Source organism: Chlorocebus sabaeus, chromosome 10 (assembly GCF_047675955.1).
Source record: "Chlorocebus sabaeus isolate Y175 chromosome 10, mChlSab1.0.hap1, whole genome shotgun sequence".
Lineage (NCBI taxonomy): Eukaryota > Metazoa > Chordata > Mammalia > Primates > Cercopithecidae > Chlorocebus > Chlorocebus sabaeus.
This window is the reverse complement of record NC_132913.1, coordinates 87,752,836-87,770,460: the sequence shown is the minus strand read 5'-3', so window position 1 is coordinate 87,770,460 and position 17,625 is coordinate 87,752,836. Positions and strand designations below refer to the sequence as shown.

Here is a 17,625-nt window from a genome sequence, read left to right as displayed (position 1 = left end):
ACAATGTAAGTTCCATGCACACAGGGACTTGTTATTTCTGTGCTCTGTGGTATCTCATAAGCCTGGAACACTGCCTGGCATACGCCAGGCCCTTAACAAAGAAGTGGATTGAATGCTCATGATCACTCTTTATGAAGTAAGTGGTATCATCCCCTTTTAACAGAGGAACTGGCCTCTGAGAGGTTAGGTTTTCTCAATCAGAATTAGAATTGGAATTGAAGATTTGTTTGTCTAAACAACAAAACCAGTGTTGTGTTTACTATATCATTCTGTTACACAAAAGAAGGAAAAAAATGACATGTCAATCACCTCACCCCATTGTCATATTTCATCCTCACAGCAGTTCTGTGAAGGGGTCCTAACGATCCCCTTTACAGATCAGGGAAAACAAGCTCATCTTATCCAATGTGGAACTCAGGCAGCAGGGGCAGACCAAGTTTTTGAGGGGCCTAACGTACAATTTGGGGGATCCTCTTTAAGAAACATAATACAAAACCACAAGTGAAATTAGGCTCAGGGTCTTAGAACAGGCCTCACAACTAGGGCCTGATGCTTCACCCTGGTTAGCTTCCAGGGGAGGCAGCTGGTGCCCATCAGGAAAAGTGTTGCGGCTGCCCTTAGCCAGAAGCAGGGGTCACAGGTGGCTCTGAGTGAACCAGCACCAACACGAGCACCAGGGAAAGCAGGTGCCACTGCTCTTGCTTGGTTGTTAGCTCTGTTTTTGTTGTTTTTAAGAGACAGGATCTCACTCTTTTGCTCAGGCTGGAGTGCAGTGGTGTGATCACAGCTCACTGTAACCTTGAACTCTTAGACTCAAGCGATCCTCCCCCTTCACCCTCCCCAGTAGCTGGGCTACAGGCACACACCACCACACCTGGTTATTTTTTTTTGTAGAGACAGGGTTTTGCCATGTTGCCCAGGCTAAACTCGAACTGCTGGGCTCAAGCAATCCTCCTGCCACGGTCTCCCAAAGTGCTGATTACAGGCGTGAGCCACAGCTCTTAAGGGAGCTCCTTAACCTTCCTGCCTCAGTTTCCTCCTTCAGAGTAATAATGAAACTGGAACAACATTAAGAGTGAGCAGAGTTGATGCTCACATTCAGGGGGGTGTTTCAAAGGAGGCCCACGGGGCTTTGCTGCTCCCAGACATCAGACACTGCCTGGAACTGTCCCTCAGGTTGCGCAGAGCGAGCCCAGCTTCTGAGGGGATAGAGCCCGCACCCAGCAGTGGGCCCCGTGAGGACCTTGGAGTCCCCAGAGCCTGACTTGGGTTCAACTCTGCCAGGAACTAGCTGTGACTTTGGAAAGTAACGATTTCTTCATCTGAGAAACGATGGGAGTGGCTTGAATGTGTCTCTACGGTCTTGTCCGGAATCTAAGTTGCTCTCTGCGCTTCCAAACACACCCCGCGAGCTGAGGCTCAGCCTTCTCTGTAGGCTGCTCTCAATGTACTGGGGACGTTTCCGTTATCAGCTGGGATTGAGGGAAGGAAGATTTGGGAGTGCTGACCTTGTTGGGCAAGAATACCTTTTATCTTACTGTTTAGGGAGGGCGTGTGTTTGGTAATCAGCTTCTGAACCTTGGAAGGAGAGGAAAGGGGAATATGAGGAAGTTGGGGGCCCAAAGATCCAGGACAGTCCCTGAAAACGCAGCCTTTATCTGCCCCGGAGGCAGGGTGGGAACGCGAAGGCAAAGCCGCTGTTAAAGGAGAAAGCCAGTCTGTGCCTGAGCGTCTTAAGCGGCGGGCACGAAAGGATGGGACGAACGGCCGGGGGGCTCCTCTCTGCCACCGCCCGGGCCGCGGGTCTGGGGGCAGGGGCAGCCCGCTGGCGCTCACCTTGCGGCCGTTCACGTAGAAGAGCAGCTCGGACGCCCCGTCCATTGTGGTGTCCGCGCTGGTTCGAGGGCCCAGAGCGGGAGGCGGCGGTTCTGGGAAGTAGCGGGCACCTGGGACCGGGGGGCACCGACCCGCCGTGTGGGGCGGGGCTTGCTGGAGCCTGAAGTCCAACCCACACCCTGACCGAGAAAGCCTTGATTAAGATCCAACGTTCCTGAGCTCATTGCCAGGAAAACTCTTCCCGGGATACCAGCACGTGTGTGGGCGTCACTGGCGCCCTCTATGTGGGCGGAAATCATCCGGCGAAGATGAAGACGACCCCTTCATCTCCTTGCCAGTGGCGCTGAGCGTCTGTGTCACACCCTCTTGCGTCTTAGCAAACATTGTAAGTCCTGGGACATTGCTTTTGATGGTCTTATGTTATTGCGTATTTTAGGTGGTGTTCCAGCTGGATTTAAGTCTGGGAACAGTAGTACCTCTCCTCCAACCAGGCCTGCTGTAGTTCTGGACTCTTAAGTGTAAACAATCATATTTATTCCAACTCTGCAGGAGCAGATCTTAGGGAAAACAAAAAGGTTTACAACTTGATCTTCTAGAAATATAAGGTTGGTGCATAAGTAATTGCGGTTTTTACCATAACTTCCAATGGCAAGAACTGCAATTAATTTTGCACCAACCTAATAATTACTGGTTTTAAAACGAAGAGCTACCTTGATATAAATTTAAAAATTTTATCACTATTTACAGTTTATCCAGTAACTAACCACCAAGTTTATCTGGTAAATAAGAACAGAGATGTAAAACATCTTGGAAAACTTAAAAAAAAAAAAACACTTGGAAAATACAGCAAAGCATAAAAATAAAGATCACCTAAGTCCACAACTTAGAGCTTACCACCATTCACTTTAGTCTATCCTTACTTTTTGAAACATGTACACCTTTAAAAACTTGTGGGATTAAACTAGTTATTTTCCAGGCTTCTTTTCACTTGCCATACCTTAGAACATTTTCCCATGTTATTTCATTTATGTAAATACAAAAATTTTGTTGTGAAATTTTCCAAACTTTGTACATAAAAGTGAAGAGTGCAACTGGCATCTACCTGCCCTTCACTGAGTTTTAACAAAACATTTTGCCATACTCCATTTTTTGTAGTATTTAAAAGCCAATCCTGGACATATTTTAGCCCTAAAAACTTCAAAAACACACATACACATGCTTTTAGTCAGTTACAATGCCATTTCTTAGTGTCTAAAAAATGTCTTTTACACTTGACTTCTTTGAATCAAGCAAGAGCTGTGCAATGTATTTGCATGCGGTCTCAGTCTCTTTTGATCGAAAACAGACTTTTTAACACTGTTAACATATTAAAAAAGAAACCAGGTCAGTTGTCCTATTTAAATGAAACATTTTTTGAATGTGGCTCTCCCTGGGTTGTTTTTCTACTCTACTTATTTCCTGTGTACTAAATATTAGATCTAAAGCTTTGATTAAATTCAGGTTCAATTTTTTTGTGGGGAGAGGGCAAGAACACTTCATAGGTGGTACCACACACTTAATATTGCAGCACAGCAGGAAGCATATGGTGTCTTGGTTGTTTCATTCATAATGATGCTAACATTGATCAGTGGGTTCTGAGGGCTATTCCTTTGTAATGAATTTCTTCATCAACATTTCACCTAATTGTTTTACATCCATTAGTTTTAATAGGGGGTTGCAATTTTTCTAATTCTAGTCTTTCTTCTTCATTCATCAACTGGGATTCTTTGAATATCCATCCTTCACTGGAGCTATTGACTAAACCCCTACAGCACTCTGTACCCCTACTGCAGTCTCTCAAAGTGTGGTACTAGGACAATCCTAGGACAGAGTTACCGGAAGCATCTGATTAAGATGCAGATTTCTGGGCCCACCCTTTAGTGGTCAGATACTGTCTAAAAAAGTTTTCCATCTAGGTGGAATAGAGTTTGAGTAGTTATTTGAATTCAATAAACTGTGTATTGATCTCAGATATGAATAGGATTTTTTACTACTTATTACTGGAAGAGTAAGTGATCTTTAAAATAAAGTTATGAAAACCAAATTCAAAAGAGCCTGAAAGGTTAATCTCCTCCTCTAAGTCATCAGATTACATATAATAGAAGTAATACAGAAGCTGGCAATCAACATGTATTTCTGAAAATAGAAGAATGAAGGGAGAGAAAACAGGCCAGGGCAGGAGGTGGCTTTTAAACCCTTTTAGATGTCCACATATATTGAATGGATTAAAAACACACAGCAAAACAAGACAGACTAGTATACAAGATAACCAATGCAAAGGTATTTAACACATTTTATTTGCTTAAAACGTTAATAGCTATTGTTTGGTTAAAGGCGACTAGGTAAAAAGAAGCTTAAATAAATAGGAAGATGTTATATGATGACCAAAATGACTTAAAAAGCTTAATGTTACAAAATAGCTATTTTATGCACATATACCTATTAATAAATATTAAGAATGGACAAATCAACACCCCGTGAAAGGCCAAAAAAACTTTTCATCAAGCACTTCATCTTCTTGATACTAGTTATATTTGTTTTGATTCTTTATGCTTTGAAAATTCAGAAAAACCAGAATCCATACATTCACTTCATCTTCTCATCTTGCTGCAAAGTAGAAAAAAAGGAAGATTAATAACAACCCAAAATTAATGCTTTTGCTGTGACGCATGGAGAAGAAAATTGTTTCATCATATCAATAGAAAAGAAGTTTCCTTAAACCATAAGCTTTGTTAAATATTTGAAAAGCTTTGTTAAATATTTGAAATATTCTATTCTTTCTGAAATCTTATAGTTCTTACTATCAGAGTATTTCAAATAATTCATTTCAAATATTTAAGAAAAATTAATCAACATAGATTTTATATATTACGTGTTTATTACATAGTTCCTTTTTATTAGAAATTTAGCATATGTTCAAGAACATGTGAAAATATACAATTTAAAAACAAAGTAAGTGCTCATGTTCCTACACCCAAATTAAGAAACAAAATATTACCACACCTCCAGTGTGCCCCTTTCTGATCACATCCCTCTCCTCCCCGAAAAAGGGACCACTATCCTGAATTGTATTATCACGCCTTCTTTATGGTTTTTGTTTTAAGCACTTGTGTATTGCTCTCCTAAAAAGTATAATGTTTGGTTTTATCTATGTTTAATAGATATCTTTATATCAATGGAATCGTACTGTAGGCGTTTTTCTGTGACTTACCTTTTCCACTCAACATCTTCATTCATTTTCAAGCCTTTCCTTTATTTAAACATTAAGCATTTTATATTCTGTGTCTGATTTGCTGTTTCTGCTGATACCTTGTTCCCCTGTGTATGTAGTGTTTTTCTTAACTGTGAGCTAGCCCTTCATTTTCCTTGGAACTTTGGCTGTGCAAAAAACATGTTGAGGTGTGAGACGGACAACTCCCTACAAAATATTTGCTTCTAACAGACAACAGGGCACTACAGTTCATGCACTAATTATACTCAATCCTCAGCTTCAATTTTTTGTGCCTTCAAAATATTGTGAATTCCAGCTATAATCTAATAAAGGCTGTATTTTGGTTATGAATTCTACGGAAATATTTTTTTCCTCCTTAATTCAGCACCCAAGTTATTCCCTGGGGCTGAGCAAGCTAGTGGGGAGGTTATTTTTAGTTTGCTCTTCTACTGAGAAAGTAGATCAACTTTGTGGAAGAAGATCTAATAGACTCTTTATTTTGGATAAACCCTAGGATTTGTCTTCTGTCCCTAGCCCTATAGGGCTGTGAATGAAATGTTTAGGTTCACCTAGTTAGACAAATATCTTCAGGATAAGGTCAGTTCCCCTGAGTTCCTGCTCTCATTTGATCTTTGATCTGAGCTTTTCTTAGTTTCCTACTAAAAGAAACATTGGTTAGCTAATAGTCATTAGCTAAGAAATGCGTTCAAGGTACGTTTTTTAGTATTTTACCCAATAATTTTATTTTTTCAGTAAGAGGGTGGATTCATGCACCTAATACATCATGTTTCAAGATATAGAGTTTATTTATATTTTACATGCATGTGTGTAAGTGTGGTTTTTAGATGAAATACATAGACATGGTCCCAAATTAAAAAGGTATACAAGATTAGGTAGAAAGGTCTCTTTCACTCCTTTGTACTCCAGAGCCAGTGTGATACCACTGCCTTGGGTAATTAGATAGTTGAATTAATCCTGTCAAAAGAAGTACCTACTCTAAATAAAACACAGCAAAATGCTGTAAGGAAATAATGTTCTATTTTAGTTTAGATGTACAGTGCATGCAGATGACTTGCTATACAGCTTAGCTGGTACAATTTTAAAAGCAAAAGTCACAACATTCAGTATAAATTCTGAGTGATGACCACCCAGTTGCAACTTTTTTTCTTCCTTCTTTTTGGATTGGAAATGGTATGCACTAGGTATATCACAGCTTTTAGTAGCTCCTATGAAAGTAGATCCTAATTAAAGCTGCTTGCTATTATGGAATGATCATCATAGGTACTGAAGATATGAGTGGTAGGAGTTTTCAGGAAGGTCACATAAATATGTTTTTAAAGTCTTTGTCTCTTAAAGACTTTAAGTCTTTAGTCCAGAGCACTGAACATGACAAATGAGGACATTTTTAATATAAAAAAGGCCACAATCCAAAATGAATAGGTAATAATTATGATATTTACATAGCAAAAAGCAGAGGAACCACCTTTCTGAAGCAAAAACTACGGGAGATACATGGAAACACAGGACACAATACATTTTAATATACGACTCTTAGTATAACCTTAGTACAAAACAGATCACTTATTTACAAAAAATAAGTAAAGAGACAGAAGATCTAAGCAACATAATAAATACAGTAAGTCTATGGATATATATCAAACTTTAGATCCTGATTATAGAGAATACACATTTTTCGCAAGCACTCACAGCACAGTTATAAATGCTGATCCTATAGTAAGTCACAAAGAAAATACTGGCAATTTCCATAAAGCAGAAATATTACGATAAATAATTTCTGACCAAAATGCAATAAAACTAGATTTACAAATAAAAACAAAAAACCAGAAAGGTTCATCTACCTGGAATTTTTAAAACTTCCTAATAACTCCTGAATAAAAGGAGAAACTTAAAAACCACATTGAAAACACTATGTATCAGAATCAAGATACACTGAAAGCACTGATCAAAGAAAAATTGATTGCAAAAGACACTTATTTTTAAAATTTGTTTTTTGTGTTCTATTTATTTATTTTTATTTTTAATTTTTTGAGTCAGGATCTTTCTCTGTGCAGTGGCACAATCATGGCTCACTGCAGCCTCAACCTACCAGGCCCAAACTATCCTCCCACCTCAGCCTCTCTAGTAGCAGCTGGGACTGACTACAAGCACATGCCAACATGCCTGGCTATTAAGTGTTGGGATTACAGGTGTGAGCCACTGTGCCTGGCCATAAAACACTGTTATCTATATAAATGAAAGAATAAAAATAATAAATTGAAATAAGAAAACAACAATAATAAAGTAAATCAAAGAAAACACAAAGAAGGAGATAATAAATATGAAGCAGAAATCAGTGAGGTAGAGAACAGAAAAATAGATCCAATTAGTAAATCAAAGTCCTGATTTTTTGGAAAAGTTAATAAATAAACTACTACCTAATTTGATCAAGAAAAAGAGAAAAAGAACACACTCAAAAAATGATAAATGATATAGGTAAAATAACTATGGGAAAAAATTTAAAATTAATTTACATGTCTAATTCATAAAAGATAATTTGCAGACTTTTATGCAAATAAATGTGAAAACTTAGATGAAATGGATAATTTCCTATGGAAATATAATACAAATAATGAAAAAAATACAAATAACAAAAATTGACCCCATTAGAGCAAAAAAGTTTAAACAGACTAATTTTCACACACACAAAAAATAGTCAACATTATTAAGGAACTATCCCACACAAAACAATACTAGGTCTAGATGGTTTCAGAGGGGGATGCTAACAAACTTCCAAAAACCAGAGTCCCAATGTTCTAAAATTATATAAGTATATAACAATAATTATAAACATAAACTATAATGTACTATAAATTATAATGAAATAGAAATTATTTCATTAAAGGAACCAAGACAGTGACCTTTCTTGATTCCCTTAATATGATACCTAGGCCAGATAAAGACAATTCAAAGATGGATAACTATAGACTCACATCAATTATGAATGTTGACATAAAAATTCTAAACAATATTTTGGCAAACTCAATTCAACATCACATTATGAAAAACATACTCCATGACAAAGTGAGATTTATTCCAGGAAAGCAAGGTGAGTTTGGTACTAGAAAACTCATCAACAGATGCCATGTTAATGCATGTAAGGAAATTAAGTGTATGATTATCTTCATAAATGCTGAACAAGCCTTTGACAAAATTCAACAATCATTCATGATAAAAACACTCAATAGGCATCAAGGGGCATTTTCTTAGTAAATTATGTACATATCTTAATCTTAAAGCAAGTATCTTGTTTAATGGAGAGACAAAAATATTTCAACAGAAGTATTTCTACTAAAGTCAGGAACAAGGCAAGCATGCCTACTATTCCTGCTACTATTTTAACATTGTACCTGAGTTATTAGCCAATGCTAATACAAAAACAATAAGAGGCATACAAAGGGGTAATGAGGTAAAACTATCTCTATTTTCAGATGATATCATACTATACCTGGAGAACTCAAGACAATCAGTGAGATAAGAGAATAACAGAGTTCAGTAAGTAGCAAGATATAAAATGACACAGAATTCAACGGCTTTCATATATATGAACAACATTGGGCATCAGTTACATGTCTGTATATAATAGCAAGAAAGAAAACTAAATACTTATAGACTAGTGGTTTTCAACTCAGGATGATTTTACCTCGCAATTGAAATTTTGCAACATCTGGAGACATAATTTTGGTTGTTATAAATGTGAGGGTGCTACTGACATCTAGTGGATGGAGGTCAGGGATACCACTAAACATCCTACAATACACAGGATAGCCTCCCATAAAAGAGAAATATCTAGCCCCAAATGTCAACAGTGCTAAGGTTATGAAACTCCGAGCCAGACAAGTCAATACCATCCTAAGGTTCATTTGGAACAACAAACATTCAAGAACAGTGAGGGAAACAATGAAAAAGAAAAACCATGAGAGGATACTAGCCCCACCAGACATTAAAACATACTATAGATCCTCTACAATAAACAAGGAGACCACTGGCAAAGGTGATGAGATGTCTCACTTCTGAGATGACATTTTGTTACATAAGACTCTATCTTGCTAGAGGACTTGCTCTGGAGATTCTCCATAGCTGGCTTTAAAGTAAGTGGCCATGCTGGAAAGGAGGCCGTGTGGCAAGAAGCTAAGGACAGCCTCTAGTCAACACCAAGAAGATGAGGCTGTCTGTCCAGAACCACAAGGAAACAAATTCTGCCAACAACCTGTGTGAGTTGAAAGCAGATTCTTCCCCAGTACAGCCTCCAGATGAGAACCAGCCTGGACGACACCTTTAGTGCAGCTTTGTTAGACCCTAAGCAGAGAACCCAATTAAGCTGTGTCCAGATTGCTACTTTAAGCCATAGGTCTATGGGAATATTGTTGTGGAGTAACAGATAACTAATACAACACAATATAAGCAATGAGCATACTTAGTGCTCAGATCTTGGTTTCTAAGCAAAATTCTCTAATTAAGGGAACCAGGCTTCTCAAAGAAGTGCCTGATTCTGGCTCTTCTCACTAGGATGAGCCTGGAACATCCCGTGTGTCAGAAAGTAAGAAAGTGCTCCAAACAGTACAAAGTCATGTCAGAAGGACATGGAAGCCAACCTGAAGGAACTCTTAGTGGTCAAAGTTGGAATAACTTGAGCAACCAGATAAATATTGATAGTATTGGACTTTCATCTATAGAACAAAAGAGATATATAAATAGAGGGAGAAAAGACAACTCTTCCTTACAGATGGATTCCAATTAATGTAGAAGGAAAGGGAGAAATCAAAAATCACTACTAATAGTTCCCATAGTAGTAACTGTTGCAGGCAAGATCCACCAATGGATGCTAAAATTAGTGGGTGAAAGTTTGAGAAATGGAATATATAGACTCAAAGTATCTCCCTTCCATGTTCATTAACAACAGAGGAAAAGATTGTGACTTCACAGTAAGAAACCCAGCAGATGCCACCTTAACCAAGGAATCAAGGCTAACATGACAGTAATGAAACACGCTGATATCATAAAGCCTTGAAATGAGGCAAGAAGGACATATAATTTCTGTGAAATATTTGCCAAAAAAGCACAACTGCATTGCAATCATGAGAAAACATCAGACAAACCCAAACCTAGAGATATGCTACAAAATAAACTGACTAGTAGTCTTCAAAGGTGTCCAACGCAGAAAAAAAGAAAAGACTGAGAAACTGTCATAGGTTAGAGGATGCTTAGGAAAAACAACAACTAAATGCAATGTGGGACTCCAGATAGAATTCTGAAACAGAAAGTGATGTTAGTGAAAGTCTATAGTTTGTTAATGGTATTGTACCAATGCTAATTCTTTAGTTTTGATAATTTTACTGGGCACATAAGACATTAAAATTAAGGAATGCTGGGAGAGGACCATATGGGAAACCTTTGTATTATTTTTACAACTTTACCATTAGTCTAAAATTAGTTCAAAATAAAAAGTTTAACTTACAACTCATTAAAAGGCAAATGACCCAACTGAAAAATGGACATAGGATCTTAACAGGCATTTCTCCAGGAAGATATACAGATGGCCAGTAAGCACATGAAAAGACACTCAACATCATTAGTTATCAGGGCATTGCAAATCAAAACCACCACGCAATTATCACTTCAAACCCACTACGATGGCTAGAACCAAAGTCATAGAAAAACAAGTATTGGTAAGGATAAGGAGAAATTTTTTAAAATCATCATTGTTGGTAAGCATGTAAAATGGTACAGCAGTTTTGGAAACAGCTTGGCAGTTCCTCAATTATACACAGACTCAGCAATTCCACTTCTAGGGATATATCCAAGAAAAAAGAAAAAAACTGGCCAGGCGCAGTGGCTCAAGCCTGTAATCCCAGCACTTTGGGAGGCTGAGACGGGCGGATCACGAGGTCAGGAGATCGAGACCATCCTGGCTAACACGGTGAAACCCCGTCTCTACTAAAAAAAATACAAAAAACTAGCCAGGCGACGTGGTGGGCACCTGTAGTCCCAGCTACTTGGGAGGCTGAGGCAGGAGAATGGCGTAAACCCGGGAGGCACAGCTTGCAGTGAGCTGAGATCCGGCCACTGCACTCCAGTCCAGGCAGCAGAGCGAGACTCCGTCTCAAAAAAAAAAAAAAAAAAAAAAGAAAAAAGAAAAAACTTTACACACAAAACCTTGCAAACTAATGTTCATAGTAGCATATTCATAACAGCCAAAAGATGAAAACAACCCAATTGTCCATCAAAGCACAAATGGATGAACAAAATGTAGTATCTACACAATGGAATATTATTCAGTCATAAAAATGAATGAAATACTGATACATGCTACAGTATGAAAGAAACTTTAAAACATGCTGGGTGAAAGAAGCCAGTTGCAAATACCACATATTCTATTATTCCATTCATGTGAAATGTCTAGAACAGGGAAATCTAGAGAGACAAGAAGTTGATTAGTGGTTGCCTAGAATTGGGGGATAGGAAAGAGATAATTAAAGGGTACAGGGTTTCTTTTTAAGTAAAGAAATGTTGTAAAATTGACTCTGGTAATGGTTGCACATATCTATGAATATACTAAAAACCAGAATATTGCACACTTTTTTTTTTCTTTTCTGAGACAGAGTCTCACTCCCAGGTTGGAGTGCTGTGGTATAATCTCAGTTCACTGCAACATCCGCCTCTGGGTTCAAGGTGACCCTCCTGCCTCAGCCTCCCGAGCAGCTGGGACTATAGGCACGGACCACCATGCCTGGCTACTTTTTGCATTTTTAGTAGAGATGGGGGCCAGACTGGTCTTGAACTCCTGGCCTCAAGTGATCCACCTGCCTCAGCCTCCCACAGTGCTGGGATTACAGGTGTGAGCCACCATGTCTGGCCTAAACTGTACAGTTTAAATTGCGTGAACTGTATCTCTCAATAGCTGTTAAAAAAAGAAAAAAAAAGAAAAAAGAAAGAAAGAAAAAGAAAGAAAGAAAAGAAAGAAAGAAAAGAAAAAAGAAAAGAAAAAAAGAAAGGCCTCTTGGTCCTTAATTTCACTTTTAACTTTCTTTTACCCTCCCTTATATTACTGCCATCTGCTGGTTATTGTTTTAAAATGCCCATGAAAATCATTCTTTTTTGTTAGATGTGATCACTGTTGTCTAGTTTTGCTAAGAAATTTAAGTTCTTACTTTTTAGAGAGAGATATATAGAAGTGTTTTCAGAATTAAATGACTCAGTATCTGAGACTCTAAAATATAACAAAAAGGATAGATGAAGCAAATATGACAGTGTTGATAACTGTTGAACCTGAGGAATGGATAAATTGGAGGAGGGCACTATTCTCTTTGTTGGGGTATGTTTGAAATTTACAAAAATAAAGAGAAAGGACTGTTATTCTTTTGAGAGTAAAGGACACATAAACCACTTTGACTTCTAGGGAAAAAGGTAGGAAATAAACAAATGGGGTAACAAAAATAGCTTGCAAATCATAGGCCACGAATTTTAAAAATTATAATTATCAGGTTACAATTTAAAATATGACAGTAGTAGAACTGGGAACTAACCAAAAGTAAATCAATTTAAATCCAGACAACCCTCCAACCCCCCAAAAATAGCCTGTTCAAAGGACATATTTCTTCAAATCTTACCCAAATCATACTGTGGTTGTTACGTATCAATAATATACGTTTTATTGAATTATCAGAAGTGCTCAAATACTAATTCAGGCAGAACTTTTTTTAAGGATATATTTTATAATGGCATACTAAAATCACTTGAAATACCTACTCTCTGAGGCTTGGCTCTTTAAAATGGAAAGGAGTACACCTTCTTCTTCTGCTTGTCCGTTCTGAAGATAGATCTTCTGAATTATTTTCAGATTCAGCAGTGTTATTTGAAACAAAACTGGTATTTGTCAAGTCCTGTAATGGTCTATCGCCTGAAAAGAATATGATTTTTCACAAATATTTTTAAAAGTATATAGAGATACAAATAGATATGAGCTATATAGTGGTTTGCAAATCCCTGCAGCAAATTTTAAATCTTGATTCAATTTTGAGAGGAAAGAGACTAACATTTGAAACAAACTGTCAGAGTAGCCGGCAACTTTTTTATTCTGAAATCACATATGGGTCCCAAAAGTTCATCCTAGTCCAACTCTTTTCATGGAAGCACACAAATTACAGAACATTCATTCAACATATACGCCACTGATCACTCACTCTGTGAAAGGCACCATGAGGAGCAGATAAAAAATGTCTCACCAGTCCTCTAACAAATCCTGCAACTCTAGACCTTCGTAATTCTTTTGCTTCAGTGTGTCTTTACCTGGAATTGACTTACCCACCAAAACCTTAGGGATCTACAGAGATATATTGAAATAATAGGCTCCCAGTAAAAATTTTTAATTGGTATAGGAATGTTTAATATTACAAAATTTCTAATGGCAAAAGAACTTTAGGATTCACTGTTAAGGAAAAAAATGAGATAAGTAATGTTATTTATAGTATGACTTCAAATATATATTTAAAATTCCATAGATTTGGGTCTGCATGCACATGGTAAATGGACTAAAGTTCTCCCAGGTGATTATTTTCCCTTCCCTTTTTGACTTTCTACTTTTGATTTTCTGCAATGAGTACTGTTTTAATAACTGGGAAAAAATAAAAAGTAAATACTACAGGTAAAAATCTTACTTATCCTTTAGGGCCTAAAATGCTACCTATTTAAGGATGCTTTTGAAGATTCCTCTAGTCAAAATTATGCCCCATTATATCCCTTAGCATAATACATGTGCTTAAAGAATCATTTATTCCATTTCACCATGATGTTTGTTACATGCATGGAATCTGAGGAAAGGGGGTTGGTACTGTTTATTTTTCAATCCTCTAAAATATCTAGAAGGGTTTGATCACATTAAATATATGTTGTTGAATGGGGAAAGTCTCTCACCCTCAAGAAAAGTGCAACTGTCTTCAGTAAAATAAAAACCAGTACAATTCATTATTATATGCATTTAAAACATTCAATTTTCTTCAAATGTATGAAAAAGGAAATTATTTGCCTAAGGTCTTTATTAGGCAAGTTTGTGGTAAAGGCCAAATCCGTTTGTAGTTGTAAATGTCCAAGATACTCTCACTGTTATTTCCCGAAGTATGAAACTTTCTTTATTCCTTCATGCTATTTCTATGGATCATGTACTCAGTTATACATTGTTTTTAAATTCCATAAAAATACCACTTAGAAAATACTTCATTGGCTAAGTAAAAAACAAAAACAAAAACAAACACACTTCTAAAGCTTTATCATTTCATAATGGTTATTAACCTACCTATTCCTGACTTTTGGGTTCTCCGGTTGACTTTAAATTTCATCTCGTTCATTTTCTCATGCTCATCATCACTTACTTGAAAGGCTGGTGAGCACTCCAAGGCAAAATTTTCTTTTATTATCACATTTTTACTAGAAGAAATGCTCAAAGGTACTAAATCTTCACGAACACTGTGAAAGGAAGAATCTTGTATGTTGGGTGAATATATCTCAGACAAAGATTTAAATGCCTTTGTGTAAAAGTCTGGCTTATTTTTGACCATTTTCTCATTCTCCAAATTGTTTTCCTTATCAGCTTGTTCAGATGCAGTAGACTTTCCCTGAATACTGTCAAGTATTCTTTCCATTACTTCATGGCTCTCTGGAGAAGGATCTATGGAGGTCTTCCTTTTCTTTGACTTAGATGTCATTTTATTTACCTTTTTAACTTGACATTCTCCTTTTATTTCTTCCACAAAAGGGGTATCTCCTTTTTTATTCAAAGTGGTAGTGCTTTGCTTCTGAGTCTTACATAGTTCAACCGGGTTTCCTGGATCAGAATCTGCTTCACTAGTAATATGTTTTAAATCAGATTCTAAGGAGATAGATATCTGTGAAGATTCTGTTAACTGTGAAGCAAGTTTGTTCTTACCTTTTGTCAAAATGTTCTTTGCTTTACATGATGATTCTTTCTTACACTTTTTAACTACTTTGTAGGAATCTGAAATTTGATCACAACTTTCCTTTTCATTACTGTTGATTTCCATATAGTGTTCATTGATAATGTCTTGGCATTCAGGTTTTTGTTTAGATTTATTTACTTTAAAATCAAGATCTTTTGTATAGCTTTCTTGGACATGTACATCTTTATCATTATCCTCATATATCTGGTTCACTTCAGAAATTATTTCTGTGTTCCAATTCACTTTATTCCTGAGCTTCTTATTTATTTTTGATTCATTTTGCTCAGCAGATTTCCTATCAGTAACATACTTTTTCAAATCCAATATACTCTGGGTGTCATAATCACATAAATTTCCATTATCTTTGATGGGACAATCAACTGTTTGAAATTCATTTGTGACTTGTAGATTTTCAGAAATTGTTTCTTTATCCTTTGGGGTTAGAGAAAAGAAGTTATGTTTTTCTAGGTCATGTACACCTTTGTCATCATTCTCATATATTTGATTGGTTTCAGGAATTATTTCCGACTTTTGAGATACATTTAGTCGAAGCTTCTTACCTATTTTTGAATCATTTTGACAAGCAGGTTGCCTATCATAGACATGTTTCACCCCCAAAACATTTTGAATCTCAGAATCATACAGGTTTCCACTATCTTTGGTAGAAACAGTAGGTGTTTCAAACTCACTTGGGTCTTCTAGGTTTCCAGGGATGATTTCCTTATCTTTTTGAGTTAAAAAGAGTGAGTGACTTTTAACTGTGTATTCTATACTTTTGTCATTGTCTAAATGATTCACTTCAGAAATTATTTCTGTCTTCCGATTTACTTTCTGCCGAAGCTTCTTATTAACTTTTGATTCATTTTGCTGAACGGGGTACATATTGGTGATCTGCTTTTGCAAACCCAACACATTCTGGGTCCTATAGTCACATCGATTTTCATTATCTCCGGTAGAAAGAGCTGGGATTTGAAGCTCTTTGGAAACTTCTATGTTTTCAGAGATAGGTTCTTTATTCTCTTGGGTTTCGAAAAAAAATATATCTTTTTTTAGGCCATGCACCACATCTTTATCATTATCCTCATACATGTGGTTCATTCCAGAAATTATTTCTGTCTTCCGGTTTACTTTCTTTCTAAGCTTATTAATGTTTGATTCATTTTGCTCAGAAGGTTGAATATCAGTGACATACGTTTTCGAATCCAGTATATTGTGGGTCCCATAATCACATAAATTTTCATTATCTTTGGTGGAAAGACTGACTGTTTGAAATTCATTTGTGACATCTAGGTTTTCATAAATGGTTACTTTATCCTTTTGGTTTGGCAGTAAGTTATCTTTTTCTAATTTGTGAATCACAAATGTCTGTCTAGAAGCTTTACTTTTATTACAAGTTAGGGAATTCTGACCCTTATCAAGTTTACTCTCCTGGTGAAATTTATCTGAACTTTGGGATAAGGAGTATGTTTCCTCTTGCTCATTTGTTATTCTTTTCTTCTTTTTATTACACGGTATGTTTTCTCTGTCACCTTGTTCAAAGCCAGTTTGAAGGGTCATTTTCTTCAGTTCATTCACCTGAGCCAGCTGTTCATTATTGAAAATAAAACCAGGATCTTCAGCATCCCTTTTGCCATCCAGGACATCAGATCTTTCTGGCCTGTTTTCAATCTTTTCCCCGATATCCACATCTAAACTATTTTTAAACTGTCTCTTTGATCTTTCTCTCTTTTTTTCAGAGCTTGAATCTTTCACTTTTCTGAAAGTTTTCATTCCATGTTCATTTGTTTTTTTATTACTTTTCTTTTTAATACCTGTTGAAACTGTGACAATTTTGCTGACTTCACTAGCAGTTAAATCCATGTCAGCATCATACACAGTTTTCTGCAATTGAAAGTCATCATTATCCTCAACTTGATTCATGCACTCTGCATTAGGTTCTCTGGCAGACTCAGAAGATAAGCCAGGAAGATCCTGTTTATTTCTTTGCATTTCAGCATTTGTTTCATTAGTATGACCATTTATCTCATCATTGCAATTTAATTCTGTACTTGAAATGTGTTGTTGATCTAAAACTGTTGCACAGGGAGTGTCTGCAGAAAGATTATTTGATTCCCAAGATGACCCACGCTTCTTCCTTTCAGTCACATTACTAGGAGATGGTTTCTCCCATCTGTGGCCAATAGATTGGGCGTTTCTCATCTCACTCGTTAGAGAACTCTTAAAACTTTGGTCTGAGTGGGAATGGCTTTCTATTAAGAAAAGGAAAACAAAACTCAGAAATAAGTAATGAAATAAGTAATAAGTTACTTTAAATAAATTAGATTAGAAATCAAGCTGTTTCACAGATATAATTTCTGACAATGTGTTCTGCTCAGATCCTAATATTACTAAGAATCTATGCTTATAAGAAAATAAGTTAGAAATGATGAGTACTCCTAAATCACATTTTACATTTGTATCTATAGAAAATATATACTGAGAATTCTGCCTCAGCCCCAACAGTAGAGTGGAGTACAGCCAACAGTAGAG

The 17,625-nt window shown here is 36.7% G+C and overlaps 3 protein-coding genes across 8 annotated transcripts in view; 1 reads left to right on the top strand and 2 right to left on the bottom strand.

The window, feature by feature from the left end:
* The window catches only part of LOC103217611 (aldehyde oxidase 1), an 88,056-nt gene extending 86,120 nt beyond the window's left edge, over positions 1-1,936 (bottom strand). The window contains exon 1 of the mRNA XM_007965786.3: positions 1,837-1,936. Within this exon, the coding sequence (XP_007963977.3) occupies positions 1,837-1,881 (45 nt within the window). The 5' untranslated portion in view covers positions 1,882-1,936. The remainder of the gene's footprint in view (positions 1-1,836) is intronic.
* Positions 1,937-2,071: 135 nt separating this feature from the next.
* The window catches only part of KCTD18 (potassium channel tetramerization domain containing 18), a 90,835-nt gene continuing 75,281 nt past the window's right edge, over positions 2,072-17,625 (top strand). For 3 of the 4 annotated variants that reach the window (XM_073019903.1, XM_073019902.1, XM_073019901.1), the window contains exon 1: positions 2,114-2,221. The gene's annotated coding sequence lies outside the window, so the exon portion shown is untranslated. Of the gene's footprint in view, positions 2,222-17,625 lie in introns of all 4 variants that reach the window. The other variant, XM_038001784.2, reaches the window with a different exon arrangement.
* SGO2 (shugoshin 2) overlaps positions 4,144-17,625 on the bottom strand; it is a 54,347-nt gene continuing 40,865 nt past the window's right edge. For all 3 annotated transcript variants that reach the window (XM_073019900.1, XM_007965788.3, XM_007965789.3), the window contains 3 exons: positions 14,436-17,345; positions 12,893-13,043; positions 4,144-4,482 (listed from right to left, as the gene is read on the bottom strand). In XM_073019900.1, the coding sequence (XP_072876001.1) occupies positions 4,467-4,482; positions 12,893-13,043; positions 14,436-17,345 (3,077 nt within the window). In that variant the 3' untranslated portion in view covers positions 4,144-4,466. The remainder of the gene's footprint in view (positions 4,483-12,892; positions 13,044-14,435; positions 17,346-17,625) is intronic.